The 16,974-nt window shown below is 32.4% G+C and overlaps 1 protein-coding gene across 6 annotated transcripts in view; it reads right to left on the minus strand.

Moving 5' to 3' along the window:
- Window positions 1-16,731, minus strand: part of capn7 (calpain 7) — a 28,948-nt gene extending 12,217 nt beyond the window's left edge. For 3 of the 6 annotated variants that reach the window (XR_015510540.1, XR_015510541.1, NM_001135108.2), the window contains 14 exon segments: window positions 16,338-16,731; window positions 15,894-16,002; window positions 12,574-12,731; window positions 11,073-11,140; window positions 9,763-9,969; window positions 9,247-9,333; window positions 8,780-8,906; window positions 5,310-5,395; window positions 4,642-4,735; window positions 2,955-3,101; window positions 2,092-2,198; window positions 777-897; window positions 554-698; window positions 378-477 (listed from right to left, as the gene is read on the minus strand). Coding sequence is in view for 1 of the 6 variants with exons in the window: in NM_001135108.2 (NP_001128580.1) it covers window positions 378-477; window positions 554-698; window positions 777-897; window positions 2,092-2,198; window positions 2,955-3,101; window positions 4,642-4,735; window positions 5,310-5,395; window positions 8,780-8,906; window positions 9,247-9,333; window positions 9,763-9,969; window positions 11,073-11,140; window positions 12,574-12,731; window positions 15,894-16,002; window positions 16,338-16,439 (1,658 nt within the window). In the remaining 5 variants the exon portion in view is untranslated. 6 annotated transcript variants of the gene reach the window in all.
- Between the last annotated feature and the right edge of the window lie 243 nt (window positions 16,732-16,974).

The following is a 16,974-nucleotide window of genomic DNA, read 5'->3' on the forward strand; positions in this document are numbered from 1 at the left end:
ACAATGCGCATTAACACACCTCCTTTATAAATGGATTTGCAATTTAAACGTGGTGCAAAACGTAAATATTAGGGTTGTGCTGGTCTGAAAAAAGCAACAAATCGTGCCAAACATGTTCTTATTGCTCCAGGGGTATGACCATGATAGAGTTTTTTTAAAGTCTGAATTAGATCTGAAAAATGTATTTTACCTGTTTATTTTAATATCATAAAATAAATGAATGATTTAATAACATAGCTAATAAAAACAACATTTTTCTAGGAAAATGTTATATCGTAATAAATATCTTTATTACAATACTCAAACAATAATAGTGCATATTTTTCCAGTACCATGCAGCACTACTCTGAATACTACTAAACAGCAAGAAGCCAAACCTGTGAATACATGAGGACTCTTTGAACAGCGCAGGATTCCAGCTCAAGTAGATGACGTCGTAATACTGGCACAAGTCTTCCCAGATAATCCAAAACACCCCTTCAATTAAAACATACATGTGAGAAAGAACTTCTAGAACAATGTTTGAGTCATTGTTAGTTCAGCTCCGGCTTACCATTGTCAAACTTCTGTGCGGTTTTGGGGTCAAAATTGAGGTATTTGAGAAGATCTGGTGTCCAGTTTTTTTCATCACGTTCGCTATAGCTGCCTTTCCACCTGAGGTGACTCCACGGGTTCTTCAGCTGGAGGAAACGTTTATCCTGAGAGAAGAAAAAGGAGGTGATGATAATGTCATGAGGCAATCTATGTAGGAGACATTACTTGTAAGACATTTTTACCTTGTATTGCCTGATATCTAGTACGGCGTAAGCATGTGTGGGCACTAAACCCCATCTCTCGCCCTCCTCTTCTGTCATGACCCCTGTGGCGGTTGTGATGAGAACATCTCCTCTATGAAACCTGCCAGAGTAGATCAGACTATTAAAATCTTGCTTTTATGTCATTACTGTAGCATAAGTAAATAGGGGAAAAAAGAAAAAAAACAGTCACACTTTATATTAAGGTTTTATTCGATCATGTATTTAGTAACATGAACTAATTTTGTACTATACTTGTTCAGCATTTATTAATCATAGTTTAACATTTATTAATGCATTCTTAACATTTAAAACAATGCTTGTTAACATTAGCTAATGCATTGAGTTAACATGAACTAACAATGAAAATCTGTATTTTTATTATTGTTAACTAACATGAACACATACTGAAATAAATGTGTTGTTTTTTGCTTATGTTAGTTAATGCATTACCTAACATTAACTACTATGAATTTTAGACAAAAAAAAGCTTGAGTACAACATATTTCTAAATTACTGCAATTAAAATAAAGTGAAACAAAAAAATAAAAGCTCAAATTTTGTAATTTGTTAATGGACCAAACCAAAAAAAGTCTTTAATTTGCAATTTGAACATTCAAAAATACAAATAAAAAACGTTAAAAGCATAAATTTTCTTTTATGCCAAAATTATCACAATGTTAAGTTATGATCATGTTATATAAATACATTTTTAAACATTTCCTACTTTAAACATATATAACAACTTACCTTATATTAGGCATGGGCCAGAAATAGATTCTGACTGTATTATAACCTTGGATAAAAATATCACGATTCCACAGTATCGCGATATTGTGATTACTGCTTTAAAAATATGTTCTTTTAAAATGTTTTTATAACAAAATTTTTTCCCCCTTGAAAACAACATATTTTATATTTTGAAAAATGTAAAATATTTGGGAGCAGTAAACATGCCAGGCTAAATAATTAATAATTCAAATGAATCACTAACTAACTTCTGCTGTATTCATTAGGTTCAAAAACACTGTTTGTCCTCAAAAAAAAAATGTAAAAAAGAACAAATTAAAAAAATAAAAAATAAAATAAATAAATAAATAAAATTATATATATATATATATATATATATATATATATATATATATATATATATATATATATATATATATATATATATATATATATAAGCATATACAATTTGAAGAACTATCTGTACATACATGAGCAAATAATCTTAAAAAGGTCAGAAATCAATGCACACCAGTGAATTGTGTGTATCCTGTGAACGTGTGCTCACCTCTGGTAAAGCATGCGGAAAGTGTCATCTTTGTTAAAGGACTGATTGTCTGAGTGCATAGCAATACGCTCTGGGATCCAGCCAGTGAGAGCGTGTAAATCAATATTCTGACATGGGAAAACACAAAAGCATCACAATTAGCATCACAACATTACACCTCACAATAATGCAGAGGATAATCTCAACGCGTGTTGTGTTAACTAAATTCATTTGTATTTTTTTTTTTAATTTAACTGAATGTAATAAAGTGAATATTTGTGTTGCTTCTGTAGAAAAATTATTTATTACAAATAAGGAGGCGTTGCTATTCAAAAGTTTGGCACAGTAAAAATTTTAAATGTATTTTTATTCAGTTAGGATTGCATTAAATTGATCAAAAGTGTCAATAAAGATATTTATAAGACAAATATGTGTTGATCTTTTAACTTTTTTTAATTGATTAAAGCTTTTTGTTTCCACACATACAATCAACAGGCCTGGTTTTAAAATTGGCAAGAACAAACATTACTTGTGCACCAAATCAACATGTCAGAATGATTTCTGAAGGATTGTGTGGCTCTAAATTCTGGAGTAACGGCTAATGAAAATTCAGGTTTGCCTTCGCATAAATAAATTGCCTTTTAGTATATATGAAAATAGAAAACAGCTATAAAGAATAGGAGACCTCTTTAAAATACACATACCAAACATATAAAAATTTTAAACAAGCATTCACTATTATATAGGGCAAAATAAATAGCAGCTTCCAGGACAAATACAATTTAAATATCTGTACAAAATTGATTTATCTTTTGTAAAACTTGCACATTTTATTGACAGAAATGTTGGGTTTAAAACAGCATTAGAGTCTAAATGTCACTTACAGAGTTGGAGCCAGGGAAATCATATCCACCCATAACCTTCATGTAGGCCTTCTCGATGAGCGATACCCAGAGTTCATTGCGATTACTTGAGTAGGAGCAAAGCAGCTCACCATTGCGGTCCACCGGGAGAAAATCGTCAATGATCACCTGAGAGAGAAACACAAACATGAACTATAACAATAGACAATAGAATCTGTAGAACCTGTTCATCGTCAAACAGGCATTCCCTCCATTATTGGACACTTTACAGATTTTAACAATCTTAAATGACTAGTTTTGAAGTGGCTTTTCACACATTTTAAAAATATGTGCCACTTGTTTGGGGTAGTTTTGCTGTGAAAATGTACACAGACAACTCTTCTAAGTTTTATTTCCATTTTTGAACTGAAGAACCACTCACCTCTGTAATTTACAAGAAGGAATCACTGAGTGAAACAAATAGATAAACCATGTCAATTTTGATGGACAGTAAATTACATGCACTTTATTGCACGCATTAATCATGATAAAATATGATTTGATCAAATATCATGTATTTGTTTCTTCGGTTAATCAGCATTATAGGCCTACTGCATTGCATCATGCTTTGCCGGTCATTTCACCAGAAAATCAAGCATTGAAATGTAATTTTGAAAAAGACTAACTATATTGAAATGTAAAGAAATAAATTGTTTATATGCAATTTATACAAATACTTTACTATATTGTGTAAAAAAAATAGAGTGATTTACATTTGTGCCCATATAAATATTGTAACAACCAAATTAATTTAGTTATTTGAGCTTCTATTTTTTACCATATTCTTACTAGATATCAAATATGCCATTAAAAACCTGATGTAATAATACATTAGAGTAGATCAAACTATTAGTATATATTTTAGGCTAAAATGAACCATCAATATAATATAGAGTAAACCAAATAAAACATGTTTTAGAATCAGACTACTTCCCGCTGTATTCAAGCCCAGATTAAAATGTTTTGTAGAATGTAGAAGTCTGCAGTATATTGCAATCTGATCTGAATTTAGCAGTATTTGCTTAATTTACAGAGTAAAATTGTGCTAATTTATTTTTAAACAGACCTAATACATTGCAGTAGACCAGACAATTATTATTATTTAATTTTTTTGTTAATTGAAATAAAGCTTACATTTTATTCTATTAGTATAACATAGAGTAATCTAAAAAAAAACATGTTTCAGAATCAAACTCTTTTCTGGCATGTTTGAGTAATGTGGAATAATGTGGAAATCTGCAGTAATTTAGAAAAAAAAAAAAAAATTTGCAATCAGATCTGAATCTTTCAGCATTTGCGTAGAATAAGAAATAAAATGTTTTGCTAATTTTGTGTACATTTTTTTTAATCAGACCTAATGCATTAAGAAAGATCAGACTATTACTATTAGTATTTTTTGATAATGGAAATAAAGCTAAAATAACTATCAATATAATACAGAGTAATCCAAATAAAACATGTTTCAAAATCAGACTCTTTTCTGGCATGTTTTAGTCCAGATGAAAATGTTTAAGTTTGTAGAATGTGAAAATTTGCAGTAGTTTAGAAAAAAATGCAAATCTGATATGAATTTTGCGGCATTTGCTTGATTAAAAAAAGAAATGTGCTGAACTGACAAAATCCTGGAGGGACAGAACAGATAACAAAAGGTGAAGTTGAGGCTGAGCACCTTTCTTGGGACGCCATTAATATGAAGCTTCACCATGTACTTCCCACAGGGGTTATACTCTGGCTCTCCTTTTCTGTTCTGCGGGTAGATGATGCTACACACAAACACACAAACTTAGAATTTTGATATCAGTACAGAAACCACCCTTGACTTAACACTATTATGTATTTATAAATAATTAAAGTGATTATCAAATTAGAGGTGCTTGTTTAGGAATATTTTACATTTCATTCTAAGGACACCTAGCATGAGTCAGTCCATGAGGAATCTAAAAGATAATCTGAGAGTAATTCTAAAGGGATAGTTCACCCAAAAATGCAGATTCTGTCATCATTTGCTCACCCTTTACTAGTTCAAAACCTTTCTAAGGGTGCTTTCTTCTGTTCAACACTAAAGAAGAAATATTGAAGAAAGCACTGACTACCATAATATTTGTTTTTTTCTACTAGTATAGAAGTCAATGGTTACAGGTTTCAACCTTCTTCAAAATATCTTCTTTAGTGTTTCACAGAATAAAGAAACTCATAAAGGCTTATAACCACTTGAGGGTGAGTGAATCTGAGCGGGTGAGTAAATCTGAGGCAGTGAGTAAACTTTCATTTTTCAAGAGAACTACCCCTTTAATACGTGACTTATCCTAGTAGCATAAACTAGCACACCCATTTTACCTTGTGATTAACTTTTTGCTGTAGCGTCTCTCGTATGCTGCGCTGATGGCCAATGATGCAACAAAAGAACAGTCCGACACAACCGTCTGAAAACATGGACAAACACACAAACATTACACAAGATCAAAGAGCAAACAGGAAAGCTTTCTCATCTGCAAAGCTTCTTTAAACTATCCACCTTTTCCGCATGTGACTACTGCGTTTTAAATGATGGGTTGCACTGTTTGTAGAACTTGCATTTCAATAAACTGGAACTAAATATTTAAAATAATAATGTTGTGCAACAAATAGTTGAGAAAATATGTTTTTAGGCCACACCCACCCTGAAAAACAATCCAACCCACTACATTGACTTTCTATTGCAGGAGGCTGGCTATCTTTTCTGACTTAAAATAGAACAATGCCAAAAGCTGCTGTGTGACATGGTGTGAAAAGGTAAACAATAATATTTTATAAGATACAAAACCGTGAAATCCAGCCCTGCTATATGTAATAGATGTGAATCATTGGCAGGAAGATGTGAATTGTGTGATCCTGACACAAAGTAAGTCTAGGTTTGCATTTTTGTTAAAGGAAAGTCAAATATTCAAATGTCAGTTATTTATTTCTGTAAGAAGCTGTATTATTTTGACAACCTATAATGTTGATAAAGCAGACAGCGATGCAGTAATGTTATTTGCATGTGCTGCACCTTATAGTTCATTCATTCATTCATTTTCTTTTTGACTTAATCCCTTTATTAATCTGGGGTCGCCACAGCAGAATAAACTGCCAACTTATCCAGCATATGTTTTATGCAGCGGATGCCCTTCCAGCTGCAACCCAGTACTGGGAAAGATCCATACACACTCCAGGGTTCATACACATTTTTACTACTAAAATTCTAGGTTTTTTCATGACTTTTCCAAAGCTTTCAGGTAAATATTCATGGCCTAATGTTTCATGTAATGTCTACGTACATGTGGGAAATAAGAAAAAAAAAGTATGCTTAAATTTATAACAGCATATCAAAAAAATAATAATAATAAATGTATGTAGTTCATTTTATACTACATATTAAAATATATGAAATATCTTGTGTGAAACTTTTTAAAAATGTTGGCTTGAGTCTTCACAAGACTTATTAAATTAGCACAAATTAGCTTTCAGACCCCACATTATCCTACCCCTGTAGAGTTTGTTTCTGGACATGACACTCAAATGTATCTTGAGTTACGATGTATGCAAGTGAAAGAGAGGTGACGCTGAAACAGCAGGTTTCTTGTTGCCCCCCACACAGACAATTTCACGTGAAGGTATAGACATCGCAGTTGTATTAGACATTTACCCAATATTATCATCTCAAATATATTCAAGTACACAAATATTTGTAAACAAATTTCCATGACTTTTCCAAAACATTTTGGGTTTATTTATTTTTCCAAAACGTTTCCAGGCCTGGAAAATGCCTTGTCAAAATTCCATGACTTTTCCAGGACCGTATGAACCCTGACACATTCACATAGACACACACATTCACTGAGTTTGTGACTATTTTTTATCGTAATTTTAATTACGAAATGTATCTCAAACTGTCTGTAAACAAATTTAAATGTGAATTTCTGCGCAGCCTCTTTAAGCAAACGGATATGTCACTCACCCGCACACGTGAAGCACGGATCAACCTCTAACAGAGAGACGTCATCAGCAAACTTTGCAACAACCTGAACTTCTTTCTGAAAGACCAACGTGCCCTTGTATGCATGAAAAGAAAGATTTCTGAAAGGGCTTCTGCCTAAAATGCAGAATCAAAACTTTTCTACACCCTGAATCAATATCCGAATTACTTTTGCACACTGGAGGGCAATGACGTTATGCAGTTCAAAACAATGATCTGAAGGGTGACACCATGGCTGAAGTATTAAGTTTAGACAGGTATGTATTAAAACTATTATAGCCATGCAAAGCTTATGTAGACTGTGTTTTTGTTTATGAATGGGTTATGCATGGAAGTGTTGTACAGCCACTGCGTCCGGCAAAAGATTGGCTATTTTCAAGTTCATGGAGTACCTTTTATAGCATCAATAATATAGTCTGTTAAATAGACCTAAGCATTCGTTTAGTTGATCAAGTGTAGAAAGAGATGAAAACAAGCCATGTAAGAGGATCAGCGAGCACAATTAAAAATGAAAAGTCCCTCGTTGTCTTGGCAACGTAAACATAAGTGTAATGTAAAAAGATGACAGGATATTTCTGTTTTTAGCACTGCTTTTTTTCTGATCTAACTTTTATTTAATTTACTTTATTTACTTTTATTTAAGTAAATGTGCTCTTCCGCCTAACCAGCTTTACTGAGGTGAAGTTTGATTTATATTCACACAATTTTTTTATTTTTGAACAGTGACAGCCTGTGACACAGTTTGGAGGAAATATAATTCCTGCACCCGCTGGCCTGTCAACAACTACGCTTGATAAAGTGCGTGTCCCCATAGAGTTTTCTAACTGGTAAATGACATGATCTAGTGTTATATCTAATCAGTGCGCGTTCATGAGTTCATGACTTAAAGAGGCGTAGCTTTGGAGGGCAGGGAAGGGTCGTAAAATTTCTAAGCTATATGCTAATGCTAGCATTCTGGTGCATCACCTACTGCACTTTACCTTTTAAAATTATTAGAAATAAGTTAATTAAAGTTATTAGTAACTAAAAAAGTTATGTTAACTAAAAACCTTAACGTTTCAGATTTTGATCGTTTGCAATGATGTGAACTTTTTGTAACGCTGCTTTAAAACAACATTTATTTTGAACAAATGTGTACAAATTTTAGAGAAAGTACACTGTACCCCAAGATTTGCACATTAAATTCAGCAAAACTTTAGCATACAATTATACATTGCAGAATTAAAAATTATACAAAATTAAATTTAATTATAATTTAATATGTTTTAATACTTTTTAAGAACCTTAAATTGATTAATACATTTTAAAAATATGTTTTAAGAAAATTTACTTTGTCCTTAAACGCTCATAGTTGGAGTCAACAGCTTACAAAAATGTAGTTCTGCATTATTTAATTTGTTTACTGTTCATCTTATGTTTTTAAACATTGTTTTTTTTTTTGTAAGAAGTGAAAAGAAGGTAGCTTCCTGTAATATAAGTCTGTGGAGCAGGTTGGATTGTTTCTCTCATGGTGGTCATGGCTTTCAGATTATGATGCGTGTCACTCTGTCTCTATACATGTCCTTAATGAAAGTGAGTAGTAGCGAGCTCCATTAGCATCATAAACATATCTGTGTATATTAAAAGCTTCCTTTTAACATTCGATGGGTGAACGCTGAGGAGAATAAGGACTCCTCGCTGTAGCCAGCTTTTAAAATACTTAAAAAAATAAAAGAAAAAATACTTCACTGATCGCAGTACATAGGAAAAGGTGGATTGGTTGTCAGATTGTTATTAAAAAGCAAACGCAGCACAGAGATGAGTAAGGAGTGACCTGCTTGATGCTGAAGCTGGACACAGTGAAGATCATTGTGGGGTTATTGCAGATGTCATCAGGTCGAACCCAGCGAGAAAATATGGCTTTCTGCTTCGGCGACAGTGCCAGTTTCCCACATTTGTCACTATGTATAAACACAATCATGTAATCATGTTAGTAAAACTAATATTATGAATTGCTCATTCTTTCTTATAAATCATTTCTTATAAAGGTTTGAAATTGTATGTAGTATTAGTATGTAAATGGAGTTCAAAAGATCAGCATTTAAATGAAATATACACTGTCCCTTTAGATACATTTAATGAATTGTTATTAAATAAAGGTTTTTTTCCTTTAAAATGTATCTCAGTTTTTGCACTGAAAGCAAATACAGATGTTGCATTCTAAAAAAACACACAACGGGTGTCAGTGAAACAGCTGTGTATGTATAAACTTCACCTACAAAAAATCCCCACAATACTCACGAGAACGGAACAGGAAAAGCAAAACGCTCCCTCAGGTCAACACTCATGAAGGGAACATATTCAATCCCATTTATCTTGGAGGTCTTCCTACAAAACGCAACAGAAGAAAAATAAACTTAAGTGATTTTTTTTAATTTTGCTATATGAAGAAAGATTTCTGATAAAGAATCTTGATCTATCTATCTATCTATCTATCTATCTATCTATCTATCTATCTATCTATCTATCTATCTATCTATCCATCCATCCATCCATCCATCCATCCATCCATCCATCCATCCATCCATCCATCCATCCATCCATCCATCCATCTATCCATGTAAAAAATAAATATTTGAAATTCCACAAAAGACAGGCATAAAAAAATATATTATAATATTTATTTATATTATTGTTGCTTTTGTACATTGCTTTTAGCAGGTTTTAGACGACAAATAAAAGTAATTAAAATATCTAAAAGGGAGAATGACCATGAAAAATGAAATGCATATGACATTATGCTTGCTCTGAGCTTACCTGAGCACCTCGATCTCCTCGGCCGTGTAACGCTGGCCCTGCGGCTCACTGGACTGTGCTGCTCGCACCGGCTGAGCTTTGTCATGGATAGAGAAGTCTGGACCGAGTGGAAAGAACTGTCTAACCTGAGCAGGGCCTTTAGATGCAGATGAGCCGGGCTTGTCCTGGCTTGCAGGTTTACTAACAGAGTCTTTCAGTCCCTCTGCCCTGAGTGAGGCATAGGAGAGGTGATTACTATATTTCTTGTTTCAATCTATTTATTAATGTGTGATACAAGCAGGCTTCATGATTGTTTTTTAACAGCATCTATTGAAAAAGCTGATATTTTACTCACAATATTCCATTAGTTTGACATGAATGATAGTCAACATTTACACAGTTATCAATGTTAATCATGGTTGTTGTGCTTATTTGTATTTGTATAATCCAGCTTATATACTCACCATGATGCTTTCTTTCAATCACAGGAGTGATTTTGTTAATTTGAAAACAATCAGTGAAGTGTGTTTAATATAATGGTGAAAAGATTGTTTTAAAAAAATTAGCTGTTGTTTATTTAAAAGGTATTATTAGAATAATGAGCAGCAGACCAACAATAACTCTAAAAACGTATAGTAATATAATATAATATAATATAATATAATATATAATATAATATAATATATATTAAAATATAATATAATATAATATAATATAATATAATATAATATAATATAATATAATATAATATAATATAATATAATATAATATAATATATTGTAATGTAATGTAATGTAATGTAATATTATATAATAGTATAATATAATATATTTACACAACAATATTATGAATGTGTTGTATTTAACTGTGTTGAAGGGAAAACAAAAAATGATAATCGGATATTATGTTTATGATACTAATGTCATGTTAAAACTGTCCCATGCCGCAAGCAGGGTATTTTTTAGCACTTAAAAAGATCATAGAAATGACAAAAAAACATATATGCATACATACATAATTAAATAGCCCGAACCTGATTTCAACTTCACAAAATGTCTATATTATGCATACATCACCTACATTTTTTCATGTAAAACCTCAAAATGTGTGGTTGACAATTAAGTGGTTAAAACACCAACATAACATTATTTTCATTATGGATAAAATCAAAGCACAAACTCAATAGTCCCTCTCACTTATTTTGATTATTTGTTATATGGATTATTTGTGTAGTACAACATAATCATTTTAAATCACTTTGATTCAAATCATTTGAATGCAAGTTTCACAAGCTGGCAGTGGAAGATAGTAGTAACTTGTAGAAAAATCACCTATCAAGAGCCTGTCGAGCAAGCTGCTTCAGTTTCGCCTGTAGCGCTGGATCTGACGTCTCATTGGACTGTGTGGTAGAGAGAAAGATATGAAACATTACAGGCCTGCGGTGCCGTTTCTAATTACCAGAGGAGCCCATATAACCGTCAGTCAGAGATATGAAACCAAAACAACCAACTTAACACCAACACCTGTTGCAAAGACTAGCGACTATTGCTGCAGAACTGTTGCTAGTGTTTGCTAGTCAACACAGAACAGCTACTGTTCCTTTTTACATTACTGTCCAAAAACTGGGTGGTTTGTTTTATTTAAATTATGTTTTGAAATAATTCTCGTTAATCCACAGTCAGACTGCATTTGTGTGATTAAAACACAGTAATATTGTGAAACGTCTGAACCTTTTTTTTTCATGCTATAAATTACATCTGTTATGTCATGTTGTTATGTTAAGTGCCACATGATCCTTCTCGATTTAATGTTTAAGAATAATTTCCTTTTTTTTTCCTTGTGCTACTTTTATAAACAGAAAGGAAGGACACTCATAGAAAAATAAACTTTTATGACATTAACAGAATTCATTGGTGTAATTACACACAAAGTAACTAGTTACTGTAAATAAATTACTTTTCTTCTGAAAAAGTGATTACTTTCATTTTAGGTCATTTAATTACAGTTACTTATGATGTACATTAAATATTGTACAGAAATTCAAGAGTTCCATATAAATCAATTCAGAGAAGCAGAGTAAAAATATTTAGCAAAATAATATTTTTTTCAAGAACATTTATTAATTAACAAGAGCAGCCATTTGGATAAAAAAATATGGATACTTAAGGATTTTTTTACAGTGTATAATGACAATAATAAAGCAGAGTAATTTCAAATATGTTTTTTTTTTTTTTTGTTATTCAGATCTTTTGCATATTAACTCAATTTTCAAATTAAACAGGTTTTATTTGTCCGACAACTGCACATGCTTTAAATTTGTGGCATTTTATGATATGTATGAAATTACTTTGAAAAGATTTGTGTTTTAATGAATATATTGTTAATAAGTCCTATTTTAAAAGCAAAACTAAAAGGTCATGTTTGACTCAGCTAAAATATTTTAGTCAAAATTCTATAATCATACATTAATTTCTATCGTCTATGCATTGAGATTTATGTGGATTTAAAGTATTTAGTCAAGTAAGTAAATTACTTGTTGAGTAAGTTACTTTTCAGATAAAGTAATTAGAAAAGTTTCTTAAATACAGTTACAATTATATAGTTAGTAATTAGTAAATTACTTTTTAAGTTACTTACACAACACTGACTATCAATGCTGTTGCTGTAGTTACTATGGATCAAGTTAACGTATCCTTGCTAAAAAAAATTCTCAAAAGAAAAAAAAAGAAAATAAACAAATGAATAAACAAATAAATAAATGAATAAATAACCCCAAATCTCTGAATATACTGACATCTGATTGGAATCATTTCTCCATATTTGAGGCCTCACCGCTTGAATGCACAACTCTACAGCCTGAGTGTAGAGCTCAATGGCCTCATCCGCGTTTTCCTTCTCATCCTCTTCAAAAGCCTGTGTCACCAGGAAATACGCTCTTTCCAGATCCAGCTGATGCTTGCTCTTCAAAGGGTCACTGCTCTGTGCTTGAACTGATCACAGCCATTCAGTCAGTTAACAGAAAGGTCTTAAAGGAAGGTCTTAGGGAATAGTTCACACAAAAATCCTTCATGTAATGTAATGTATTTTTTATTTAGTGCCATGTCAGCAACCAAGGCTATCTTCATGGCAGGAATCTTTCAACAATAAATATACAATTTAAAAATAAAAAAACAAAATAAAACATAAATTAAATAAGATTTTTTGTGTTAATATGTGATAAAAATTCTAAAATCTTTTCTGGTTTCACTTTGTCAAAAATGTCCTTAAAAGAGTTCATTTCATAAAAAGTCCTTCTGGAATCAATAAAAACAGGACAGTCCAGTAAAATATGTTTTACAGTAAGAGGAGTTTTGCAGCACAAACACTGAGTAGGATTTTCAGCTTAGAGCAAAAAACCATGTGTTATTCTCGTATGCCCAACACGACATCTGGTAAAAACTACTTGATCAAATCGATTCTTAAAATGTCTTAAAATTCTGTGTGAAACTTCAGGTTGGATTTCATGTAATTTATTGTTTTCTAATGCATCCCATTCCGTTTGCCACTTGTTTAAAATGTAAGCGTTGATAAAAGGTTTCATCTCTGACCAAAAATCCTTAAAAAAACGATTTGAAGAAGACTAAATAAAGATTTGTATTCAAAGATGATTCCTTTAATATACTAAATTTGTTTAAGTTAAGTGGTTGTAAACAATTTAATTGGGCTAACATTAAACACAAATTAAGTTGAACATAACTAAATTTAATTTGTTTGTTTAAATTCAACCCATATAAACGGTTTGCAACCATTTTGCAGAAATAATTTTTTTAGTGGAGCTTCTATATTGAAATATTGATTCCTGCCTTAGTAGTTGGAACAATACTTTTAGTTTTAACCAATTCCCAATTTAGTGTTCTCAAAGAGGCAATTCCTATCAAAATTGTGCTGCTTAAATTTTGTGTGGATATGACAGATGACAGATTTGTTGGGAATATTATTATATCTCGGTCACGCTTGATAAATTCAGTGTGTCCTTGCTGTATAAAATGATTACATTTTCTACAAAAAGAAAAAAAAAGATAATAAAATAAATAAGAGTAGTGGTTTTCAGTTGTTTTTAGACCCTCAATTATAAAACACACATACTCTGGAACTCTCTACCTCGCTCACTCTGTTCTGCAAATAATATCTCAGAATTCAAATCTTTACTTAAAACTCACTTATTTTCTGAATGTTACACTTCTGATCTGACAAACTGACCACTATATCTGATTCACCTACACTCTGCTCAATTGTCTCCTAGGTCTTGTTTTTGTATTTCCAGTTTGTTACATTTAACCTCCTATGTGTTTGTGTATCTAATGCTGTCACTACATTTATCTGCTTGTACTATCTCTTTTTGTCGCATTCTTTGTAAATTGTCCTTGAGCTCTGGAAAGGCGCTATATAAATAAAAAATATTATTATAAGTAGTATTATTACATATTTAAAGACCACCTCCTATATTTGTTCAGGTATTTCTAGACAGTACTTTTTGTTTTTTATGACTAAAGTTTTTCATTCAAGGTTTCATTCAAAGGCTCATCTGTTTGCATGGCTGCAGTTTACCCAAATATTTCGGATTTCTGTAGAAATGTCTTATTTCTGAAGAATCCCTGTATATCTATTTTTTATATGCAAAATAGTGATGTAAGTTCTTAAGTTTGGATAAATGTAGCAATTAGCAAACATTAATCCGTTTATTTTATTTTCAGCTCAGTCCCTTTATTAATCAAGGGGTCGCCACAGTAGAATGAACAACCAACTTATCCAGCATGTTTTACACAGCGGATGTCCTTCTAGCTGCAACCCATTACTGGGAAACAACCATACGCTCCCATTCACACACTTACACTACGGACAATTTAGCTAACCCAATTCACTTATAGTGCATGTCTTTAGACATGTGGGGAAACCGGAGCACACAAAGAAAAACCCACACAAACAACTCCACACAGATATGCCAACTGACCCAGACGAGGCTCGAACCAGCGACCTACTGTGAGGAGGGATTGCTAATCGCTGCGCCACCACACTGCCCCATTAGCAAACATATTTGTTCACAAATTAAAAATTAATAAAAGGGTCAGGTAGTCTCCTTGCTGTGTTCCCCTGACAAAGTTCATTACTATTTTTTTTTCTCAGTCCTGAAACTCGAACCACATCTTCAATGTGATAATTCAACTAATGGCTAAAATGAACAACTATAAGTCAACATGAAAATCTTTAGTTTGGGACAGTCCTGATATAACCTAAATTCTGGTGTTTACCTCACACAAATATAACAATTGGCATATTCTAAAAGTTACCTTTATTTTTAAAGTTATTATTATTTGTATTGCTTTTGAATCCCTTTAAACTTTAAAAAATTAATTTTAATTCAGTCAGAAACTTTATCAGTGGCTGCAGGCTAAAGAGCAACTGGAAGAATTCTTTACAATTTAAACACTTTTAGAAAGTCATACAGTTTTGAAGTGACCTAAAGGTGATTAAATTGTGATGCTGTTCTCAAACTACATAACCAGGAAGAAAAAAATGCTGTGAGCGTGAACTAGAAAATCTAGCAGCACTCATCTGTGATTCCCAAAAGCTGCATTAGTCACAGCACTTTCAAACGAGGTATGGCCTAAGTAAGCTTTCTGAAGGTTGGGCCACGGAAAATTTGAGCAAAATTTCTTCGTACTACAACATGGAGGTGGTTTCCCATTTGTTTACCACAGAACATCAGACAACATTCAGCCCTATTGAGTTAAACTAAAAGCTTAATACTAAAGGAACAGTTCACCCCCAAAATCCAAACTTTTATGAGTATCTTTTATTCTGATTTATGCAAATGAATATATTTTAAAGACAGCTAAAATCCTGTAACCATTGACTTCCATAGTAGGAAAAACAAATACTGTAGAAGTCAATGGTTACAGGTTTTCAGCATTCTCCAAAATATTTTCTTTTCTGTTTGAAGGAACAATGAACCTCATAAAGATTAAAAAGGTGAGTAAATGAGAACAGGTGAATAAATGAGACCAGAATGTATTTTTGTGTGAACTATCCCTTTACTTTCATCATCAACAGAGGAAAACATTTTGCTGTTGTTGTTGTTGAAGTCACATTTGCATAATTTAATGTACACTGACCAGCACTGAGAAGAGTCTGTACTCTGTCCAGGTACTCGTTCACCTTGTCTTGAATGTTCTCTAGTTTGGATCCAGCCATCCCTGCATAGATGAGGGCCTGGGCAGCCTCCTAATCAGAAAACCAAACATATTATTAAATACAAGAGTAATCAGAATGTACCTCCAGCTCAAAGTATGAGTGAATGAAAACTTAATGTCAACATGTATAGCCATAGCACAGAAAGCCAATTTTTCCATTCAATCATGGAACATTTGAAGGAATGTTTATAATATCAAATATAAGCTTAATCCAAATATATCTCCAGCTGAAAGTGAAAATGAATGAAAACTTTATGGCAACATTTACAGCTATAGCATAGAATAAAAAAATCCACTGAATAATGAGAATTAAAAAAAAAACTTATTAAATCATTTTTCAATGTTCAAAGGGAATCTGTAGCTTACCTTATAGTAGAAAACAGCTTCATTGTATTTCCCTCGTTGATCATACAAAACAGCTGATTTGGCAAATTTAATAGCGTCGAGCTCAAGAGCTGTACAATCCATGGTCGACGTTTAAAGGTTCAATTCAACTCTTATACATGGCAAATCATTTTAACCTGTTCATCATTACAGTCGAGCTGTTCCTCTGAGGATTTGCGTTTCTTTTTCTTGAGTTGTTCTCGTTCATGTGAACTTCCCGACCTCTAACTACCGAATAAAACGAGGTGAGACTGAAAAAATGTTGATTCCAATAAGCTTTTAAACTTAGTTATTCTAAATACAATGTGAATACACAACGCTTTAACTTGCTACGATGACATCAAAACAAATCCTTAAACCAACAGCACTTCCGGATGCTGTGGGCGTGTTGTGCTGACGATATCACGTAACGTCATTCCAGTTCAGACGGTCCGAGTCTTTTCGGTGAATCGGTTCCTTCAAATAGAGCCTTTCTATGAGCCGGTTCAAAAACAATTTAGTGGTTTTAATTTTCTGGTTACGTGGTGTTACACCTCTAGATCTAAAATAGTTCTTGATTGTTGCTTAATGTTTGAGCATGCAAAGAAGTGATGTTGAAGCACTGTTATAAATGTAGGAA

This window comes from Danio rerio, chromosome 16, assembly GCF_052040795.2.
Source record: "Danio rerio strain M-AB ecotype USA chromosome 16, GRCz13ab, whole genome shotgun sequence".
Taxonomy (NCBI): Eukaryota; Metazoa; Chordata; class Actinopteri; order Cypriniformes; family Danionidae; genus Danio; species Danio rerio.